At 44.2% G+C, this 9,555-nt stretch overlaps 2 protein-coding genes across 2 annotated transcripts in view; one reads left to right on the top strand and one right to left on the bottom strand.

The window, feature by feature from the left end:
* The window catches only part of memo1 (mediator of cell motility 1), a 50,930-nt gene extending 50,539 nt beyond the window's left edge, over positions 1-391 (bottom strand). Inside the window, exon 1 of the mRNA XM_043696859.1 lies at positions 135-391. Within this exon, the coding sequence (XP_043552794.1) occupies positions 135-391 (257 nt within the window). The remainder of the gene's footprint in view (positions 1-134) is intronic.
* An 8,955-nt stretch (positions 392-9,346) lies between these two features.
* bud23 (BUD23 rRNA methyltransferase and ribosome maturation factor) overlaps positions 9,347-9,555 on the top strand; it is a 24,264-nt gene continuing 24,055 nt past the window's right edge. Inside the window, exon 1 of the mRNA XM_043696508.1 lies at positions 9,347-9,412. Coding sequence (XP_043552443.1) covers positions 9,365-9,412 — 48 coding nt within the window. The 5' untranslated portion in view covers positions 9,347-9,364. The remainder of the gene's footprint in view (positions 9,413-9,555) is intronic.

Genomic DNA, 9,555 nt, shown 5'->3' with positions numbered 1-9,555 from the left:
GGAGTGGGGTCAGGGGGAGGGGAAGGGGGAACGGGGGGGGGGGTAGGGAAAGAGGAAGGGAGGGCCAAGTGGGACCTAGAAAGGCCGCAGCCCGGACCCAGCGGCACCGGAGGAGCAAGGGGACAGCGACCCACACGGAGCAGACCGCCAGCCGCCGGCTCGACCGCCCGCCCCCTCCCCGGGCAGGGAGAACAAAGCGGCCGCCGAGCAGATCCGACCCGAAACAGTCCCGGTCCCAGAGTGGGATGAGGGGAGCCCGGCGCATGCGCGCGGCGCGGCCTCCGCGTCCTGACGTCAGCCGGCACGCATCGGGATTGACGCCATGACGCTCCCCTCCCTCACCCCTCCCCTTCCCGAAAAGGTGTGGGTGCGGCCGCCGGCGTGACATCATGACGCGAGGGGTCGCCGACCGTGATGACGGAGAGAGACACACGCCAATTCCCCCCGCCCTCCGGATGGGAGGGTGCGCGCATGCGCTCGACCATGGCGCACTCTATCATGACACACAGCCCCCCCCCCACTCACACCATAACCTTGTAGCTTTAAGGCTCATTATGAGCCAATACCTACAGAAATTTTTGAATGCTTTCAAATTTGTCACATCTCCAACTTTTTCACCTCTGCTTGAGGTCTGCAGCACAGAAAAAAGGCTCTTCAGCCCATCCAGTACCAGCTGTTCAAAACCAACAATTCCAATCTCATTTTCCAGCATTAGACCCACTTGTATGGGTTCACATCACAAGTTCACATCTAAATACATATTAGATGGTAAAAGGGTTTCTGTCTCTGTCAACCTCACGGGCAACAAGTTCCAGATTCTCACCAGCCTCTGGGTGAAAAAAATGTTTCCTCACATCTCTAAACCTTCTGTCGCTCCCCTTAATTCTATCCTCTCTGGTTATTGATTCCTGCACCAATGGGAAAAGCTACCTCCTGTCTACTCTCTTCATACGTTTTATAGAAGAATCCCTACAGAGTGGAAACAGGCCACTTGGCCCAACGAGTCCACACCACCCCTTCAAAGAGCATCCCACCCAGACCCATTCCCCAACTACTCTACATTTGCCCCGACTCATGCACTTAGTCTACACATCCCTGAACACTATGGGCAATTTAGCATAGCCTATTCACCTAAGCTGCCCATCTTTGGACTCTCAAACTCCACACAGTCACCCGAGGTGCATTAGGGTAATATAACATAATCAAGAATATAATGTTATAACTTCAGAGAAGGTGCACAGAGAGCAAGATCAACATTTAAATTTAAAATTTGAGAGATCTATTCAGAAATCTATAAACAGCGGGGAAGAAGCTGTTCTTGAATCTTTTCCCCTTCAGGTCCCATGTTCCCCTTAGTTTCCTCTACGCCAAGACAAACAACCCCAGCCTATCCAATCCAAGTGTATCCACCTGAAACTTCATCTTTGGATGTGCTGTGTTTGGTCAGAAGTCTGCAGGTGTTTTTTTCAACATCTTTTACTACATTAATATTAATACAAAAAGCAGGCTCACCCTATAGCATTAACCAATCCCACAGCACTCTTTTAGCAATCTTTTTCAAAATTGTGTCTTTGTGCAAATCAAAATGTATTCTTTAACTCAATTTTTGTACCAATCTCTTGAAGGATTCATTTCGCCACTCGGGTTTCTTTTGTTCAACACTTGTGCTGTCTGATCTACTGAGGGTTTCCAACAATTTCAAAATAATTAGTAACATGCACACGTTTCTTTCCTCATTCTTCACCACATCACGATTATATTTTATATGGAGTTAGGTCATAGGTCAGTGAGGATTTTAACAACTGATGGAACATGCTCAAGGAGCCAAAGCAACTATTAAATCTTTTCCTCCTTTGAGGCTTTATTCTTCAATTCAAGCCAAAAATCTCTTTTAATCTCAAAATAAACAAAGAACAGTACAGCACAAGAACAGGCCCTTTGGCCCACCAAAACTATTGACACATCATGCTATTCAAAACTAAAAACATTTCACGTCTACATGTTCCATATCCCACTATTTCCTGCCTCTTCATATAATTGTCAAGCTGCCTCTTAAATGTTGCTACTGTATGAGCCTCCACCACCTCCTTTGGCAACTTGATTCGAGGCACTTACCACCCTGTGTAATAAAACCTGCCTCTCACATCTCCTTTAAACTTACCCCTCTTACCTGAAACCCTAGTAATTGACATTTGTATACTGGGAAAAATACTCTGAGTATTCGTGCCTCTCATAACTTTGTAAACTTCTATCAGGTCACCCCTCATTCTTTGACACTAGTTTGAAAATGAACCATGTTTGTCCAGTGTTTCTTCAAAGCCACTAACCTCCAAACCAGACAACGTCCTAGTAAACTGTGTGTGTATCCTCTCCAAAGCCTTCATATCCTTCTGGTAATGTGGCAATCAGAAATGTTCACAATATTCCAAATGTGGCAGAACGAAAGTTCAAAACAGCTGCAACATGACTTGTCAATGTTTATGCTCTCTGCCCCAACTGATGAAGGCAAGCATGCCACATTCTAAACACCTCATTCTTTTGTGTTGCCACTTTCAGGGAACTGTGGATCTGTACACCTCAATCCCTCTGTATGTTGGTGCTACTAAGGGTTCTTCCATTTACTGTATACTTCCATCCTGCACTGGATCTTCCAAAATGCATAACCTCACATTTGTCTGGATTAAACTACACCTGTCATTTCTCTGCTCAAGTCTCCAGCCTTTCTAGATCCTAATGTATCCTCTGGCAATCTGCCCCAATATTCACAACTGCCCCAATCTTTGTTTCATCTGCCATCTTACTAATCAGTCCATCTACATTCTCCTCAAAAATCATTCATCTTTATTACAAACAATAAGGGTCCCAGCAGTGATCCCCATGGAACACCACTGCCCACAGATCTCCAGTCAGAAAACCACCCTTCCCCTACTACTGTCTGTCGTATACAACTAAGCCACTTCTGTACCATTTTACCAGCTCAACCACTCCTAATACTACTGCAGATTTCATCTGATATCAGCCTGCCGTGAGGCCCTAACAAATCTACTACCCTGCCCTCATCAATCACCTTTGTCATTTCCTCAAAAGACTCAATCAGGTTTATGAGACAGAACCTTCCCTGCATAAAGTTAAACTGCATATTGTTGTTAAGTCCATATTTTCAAAATGTGAAGAAATTTTATCCCTAAATATCTGCTCCAATAATTTACCTACCACTAATGAAAGGGTCACCAGCCTACAATTTTCCAAGTTATACCTATTGCCCCTCTTAAATAAAGGAACAACTTTGGTTATTTTCCCAAGTCCTCTGATTTCTCTTGCACTAATCATTTCAAGTTTTTTGATTGGTACAGACACAGTTCAAGAGTCTATCAATTTTCTATGTGCTGAAGTTAGATTTTTATTAAAGTACTGTTTGATCACTGAGTCATCATCATAGAATCCCTACAATGTTGAAGCCGGCCATTTGGAGTCAGAATATTGAGTTCAGGAGTTGGGAGGTCATGTAGTGGCTGTACAGGACATTAGTTAGGCCACTTTTGGAATACTGTGTGCAATTCTCGTCTCCTACCGATTGGAAGGATATTGTGAAACTTGAAAGGGCTCAGAAAAGATTTACAAGAATGTTGCCAGTGTTGGAGGATTTGAGCTACAGCGGGAGGCTGAATAGGCTGGGGCTGTCTTCCCTGGAGCATCAGAGGCTGAGGGGTGACATTATTAAGGCTTATAAAATCATGAGTGGCATGGATAGGATAAACAGGGGAATATATTACAGGGAACAAAGAAATGGCAGAAGAATTGAATTGGTACTTCAGATCTGTGTTCACTGGGGATGGCACAAGCAATCTCCCTGAGGTAACAGTGGCTGAAGGACCTGAACTGAAGTGAATTTATATTTGCCAGGAATTGGTGTTGGAGAGACTGTTAGGTCTGAAGGTTGATAAGTCCCTGGGGCCTGATGGTCTACATCCCAGGGTACTGAAGGAGGTGGCTTGAGAAATTGTGGATGCTTTGGTGATTATTTTCCAGAGTTCGATAGATTCGGGATCAGTTCCTGCGGATTGGAGGGTGGCTAGTGTTGTACCACTTTTTAAGAAAGGTGGGAGACGGAAAGCAGGAAATTATAGACCAGTTAGTCTGACCTCAGTGGTGGGAAAGATGGTGGAGTCTCTTGTAAAGGATGAAATTACGACACATCTGGATAGTATTTACAGGATAGGTCAGAGTCAGCATGGATTTATGAAGGGGAAATCATGCTTGACTAATCTTCTGTAATTTTTTGAGGATGTAACTCTCTAGATGGAAGAGGGAGATCCAGTAGATGTAGTGTACCTGGACTTTCAGAAAGCTTTTCATAAAGTCCCACAAAGGAGGTTAGTGAGCAAAATTAGAGCGCATGGTATTTGGGGAAAAGTACTAACTTGGATTGAAAGTTGGTTGGCTGACAGGAAACAAAGAGTAGTGATAAACGGTTCCATTTCAGAATGGCAGGCAGTGACCAGTGGGGTACCGCAGGGATCAGTGCTGGGACCACAGCTTTTTACAATATATGTTAATGATATAGAAGATGATATTAGTAATAACATTAGCAAATTTTCTGATGATACTAAGCTGGGTGGCAGGGTGAAATGTGAGGAGGATGTTAGGAGATTACAGGGTGACCTGGACAGGTTAGGTGAGTGATCAGATGCATGGCAGATGCAGTTTAATGTGGATAAATGTATGGTTATCCACTTTGGTGGCAAGAACAGAAAGGAGACTGAGAGGGGATCTGGTTGAGACATATAAGATGATCAAAGGATTGGACACTCTGGCGGCAGGCAACATGTTTCCGCTGCGGGGTGAGTGCCGAAACAGAGGACACAGCTTAAAAATACGGGGTAGACCATTTAGGACAGAGATGAGGAGAAACTTCTTCACCCAGAGAGTGGTGGCTGTGTGGAATGCTCTGCCCCAGAGGGCAGTGGAGGCCCAGACTCTGCATTCATTTAAGAAAGAGTTGGATAGAGCTCTCAAGGATAGTGGAATCAAGGGTTATGGAGATAAGGCAGGAACAGGATACTGATTAAGGATGATCAGCCATGATCATACTGAATGGTGGTGCAGGCTTGAAGGGCAGAATGGCCTACTCCTGCACCTATTGTCTATAAATAGACAAGGTCTTTTCCCTGGATGGGGTGTCCAAAACTAGAGGGCATAGGTTTAGGGTGAGAGGAGAAAGATATAAAAGGGACCTAAGGGCAACTTTTTCACACAGAGGGTGGTGTGTGTATGGAATGAGTTGCCAGAGGAAATGGTAGAGGCTGGTACAACTATAACGTATAAAAGGCATCTGGATGGGTATATGAATAGGAAAGGTTGAGAGGGATATGGGCCAAATACTGTCAAATGGGACTAGATTAGGTTAGGATATCTGATCAGCGTGAACAAGTTGGACTGAAGGGTCTGTTTCTGTGCTGCACATCTCTATGACTCTAGGTCCACACCCTCCAAAGAGTAACCTAACAGACCCATTCCCCCTATTATTCGACATTTACTCCTGACTAATGCACCTAACCTCCGCATCCCTGGACACTATGGGCAATTTAGCATGGCCAATCCACCTAAACTGCACATCTTTGGATTGTGGGAGGAGACGGGAGCTCTCAGAGGAAACCCACACGGACACAGGGAGAATGTGCAACCTCCATGCAGACAGTTGCCCAAGGCTGGAATTGAAACCGGGTCCCTGGCACTGTGAGGTACCAGTGCTAACCACTGAGCCACCATACCGAGTCATGTTGTTCCAAAAGCACTTTAATTCCAAAGGGTTACTACTGAAGCATGCCATCCACTTCCAATTTTGCATCGCAAGATCCCACAAGAAATGAGGTCATCTGATAATTTGTTTTTCATATTGTTGACAGTGGAATCATGTTGGTCATGATACTGGGAGAGAATTCTCCTACCTTTCTTAAATTTATATGTTATATTTTATATCCACTTAAAGAGACAGCTCTTGTTTTAACATCTCATCTCTAAAGCAATGCTGCCAACAATGCAACAAAACCTCAGCACTGAACTGAATTAATGGGACTTGAAGATTCTGACTTAGACTTGAAAATACTATCATGAAATGGGGCTGGCAATTGCTCACTTTGTACATTAAGTGCTGAAGTACTTCATATCAATTTCATTATTATCAGTTTTTTGATCAGAAATGCCTGATAAACATGGAGCACCTGGCTTACTTGCCGGACTATCATGTAATCAGTTTAATCAAAGTATTTTGTCCAATTTTCCTCTCCATCTCACTGATGAATAGCCTCAGACCTCCTGGCAACAATTCTTACACTTGGCCACACATTTACCACATATCCCTCCTGAAGAATTGAGAGCTGTATTCCCATCCATCAGAATTTTTACGTAGTCTTCATAAATCAAGATTCACTTTCTCTGTACGGCTATACATAACCTGCAGAAAAATCATAAAAATGATCTTTCATTTTAGTTGTACATTTAGCTTTATTAAAGATAAAAATATTGGAGACTGGGGTGGGGAAGGCTGTTTGACAGATTGAACTAATTGAAGCTGGGAGATATATGAAGAAACTGCCAAGAATTTTCATCCACATGATAACAACCCCAGGCAAAGGAAGAGCAACCATAACCCAGATGAGGTTTTCAAACAATTAAGAAAAACCACTTGGTTACAGGAATGAAAGCGACCACCAACCAATTGAAACAGTTGATGCAGCAGTAAAGTTTCAGTCATAGGGATCTTAAAACAAGACAGTTTTTAAAAGCAGACGGATGTTTGATCACGGAGATGAGTGTTTCTTAATCGGAAAGTGGAAATGGACTTGGGTGTCTTCATTAATAAGTCATTGAAGGCATACATGAGGATGCAGAAGCAATTAGGAAGGCTAACAGTTTGCTCGTCCTTATTGCAAGAAGATTTAGGTACAGGGGTAATGAAATCTTGCATCAGTTGTTTAAAATTTTGGTTTGACTATACTTGGAGTACTGTGTGCAGTTTTCATCACCTTACATTATGAAGGATATTATTGCCATAAAGGGTGTGAAACAAAGGTTCATGAGACTTGTTTCCAGGATGTCAAGACCATCCAATGAAGAGAGGTTTGGAAAACTGGACAGAACATCATCAGAGTTTCAAAGAATGAAAGATCACCTCACCAAACCCTACAAAATTTTTAGTGATAGACAGGTTAGATGCAGGGAAACTATTTCACCAGGGAAAGCCATTTTTGAATGAGATGTGACTTTTTTTATGTAGATAGCTGTGAGTCTCCAAAGTTCTCTATCCCAGAAGACTGCATCAGTTCTCTCATGGAGTATATTTGGAGATTGACAGGTTTCTAAGTTCCAATGACGTCAAAGTATCAAGGGATAGTGTGGGGAGTGAATGATCTCCATGGTTCAGGCTTGATGGGCTGAATGGTCCACTCCTGCTTCTCTGTTCCAATGAGAAGCATCATCTAGTAACTTATGACAAGTGATAGAGATATATAGCACAGAAACAGGCCCTTCGGTCCAACCCGTCCATGCTGACCAGATAGCCTAAACTGATCTAGTCCCATTTGCCAGCATTTGGCCCATATCTCTCTAAACCCTTCTTACTCATATACCATCCAGATGCATTTTAAATGTTGTAACTGTATCAGCCTCCACCATTTCGTCTGCCAGCTCATTCCATACACGTATCACCTTCTGTGTAAAAACGTAATCCTTTAGGTCCCTTTTAAATCTTTCCCCTCTCAACTTAAACCTATGCCCTCTAGTTTTAGATTCCCCAATGCTGGGGAAAAGACCTTGTCTATCTACCCTATCCATGCCTCTCATAATTGTATAAAGCTCTAGAAGGTCACCCCTCAACCTCCGAACCTCCAGGGAAAATAGCCCCAGTCTATTCAATGGTACAATTACAACATTTTAAAAGGCATCTGAAGGGTGCATGAATGGGAAGGGTTTAGAAGGATATTGGCCAAGTTCTGGCAAATGAGAACGAGATTAATTTTAGGACAGCTGGTTGGCATGGACGAGTTGGACCGAAGGGCCTGTATCCTTGCTGTACATCTCTGACTCTGTTAATATTCAGCTTTTGCCTATAGCTCAAACATGCTGATGTTGGCAATATCCTTGTCAATCTCTTCTGAATCCTTTCAAGTTTCACAATGTCCTTCCTATAGCAGGGAGACCAGAATTGAATACAGTATTCCAATAGTGGTCGAACCAATGTCCTATACAGCCACAATATGACTCCCCCAACTCCTATACTCAATGCACTGACCCATAAAGGAAAGCATACCAAATGCCTTCTTCACTATCCTGTCTATTTGTGGGCCTGCTTTCAAGGAACTATGAACCTGCACTCCAGGATATCTTTGTGCAGCAACTCTGCCTAGCAGCTTCCCATTAAGTGTATACGTCCTGGCGTGATTTGCCTTTCTAAGATGCAGCAACTCACATTTATTTAAGTTAAACTTCATCTGCCATTCCTCAGCCCATTGGCCCATCTGATCAATATCCCATCGTATTTTAAGGTAATCTTCTTCACTGTGCACTACACCTCCAAATTTGGTGTCATCTGCAAACTTACTAATCATACCTCCTATTGTTCATATTCACATCATTTATATGAATGGGTGGCACGGTGGTACAGTGGTTAGCACTGCTGCCTCACAGCGCCTGAGACCCGGGTTCAATTCCCACCTCAGGCGACTGACTGTGTGGAGTTTACACATTCTCCCCGTGTCTGCGTGGGTTTCCTCCGGGTGCTCCGGTTTCCTCCCACAGTCCAAAGATGTGCAGGTCAGGTGAATTGACCATGTTAAATTGCCCGTAGAGTTAGGTAATGGGTAAATATAGGGGTATGGGTGGGTTGCGCTTCGGCGGGTCGGTGTGGACTTGTTGGGCCGAAGGGCCTGTTTCCACACTGTAATGTAATGTAATCTAATCTAATCTAAAAAGCAGTGGACCCAGCACCAATCCTTGCAGTACACTATTGGTCACAGTTAAATTTATTTAACAGATGAGTTATTTACACAGTGCCAGTACCATGTGTCCCAAGTCTCATTTACTTCACCAAATTAAGATTCACGAACACCAGGTTTATTTTACACTTCAAGCTTTCGGACTGCTACTCCTTCGCTAGCTAGCTACCTGACGAAGGAGCAGCACTCCAAAAGCTTCTACTTTCAAATAAACCTGTTAAACTATAACCTGGTGTTGTGTGATTTGTCCACACCAGTCCAGCACAGGGACTCCTCCACATCATTACTTTACCAAGATGGCGACGGGCGATCACATGTTCGGCGCGCCGTGATTATGCTCGGGTGTCGCGTGTTGATGACGCTATTTGAAGATGGCGGCTCGCACGGGGAGGCCTGAGCACCTGGCTCCGCCTGAAGTGGTAAAGGAGCGGGGGAACCGAGGGCGGGGAATAAGGGCGATAGGCCCCAGGTCCGATTTTCAGGCACCGCTAACGTATGGGCACCTTCCTTACCGCGCCCCCTGGCCTCCTGCTACCATCCCACCCCCACAGGGTCCCCTCTC

This window comes from Chiloscyllium plagiosum, chromosome 9 (assembly GCF_004010195.1).
Source record: "Chiloscyllium plagiosum isolate BGI_BamShark_2017 chromosome 9, ASM401019v2, whole genome shotgun sequence".
NCBI classification, from domain to species: Eukaryota; Metazoa; Chordata; class Chondrichthyes; order Orectolobiformes; family Hemiscylliidae; genus Chiloscyllium; species Chiloscyllium plagiosum.
This window is presented reverse-complemented; position numbering and strand designations above follow the sequence as displayed.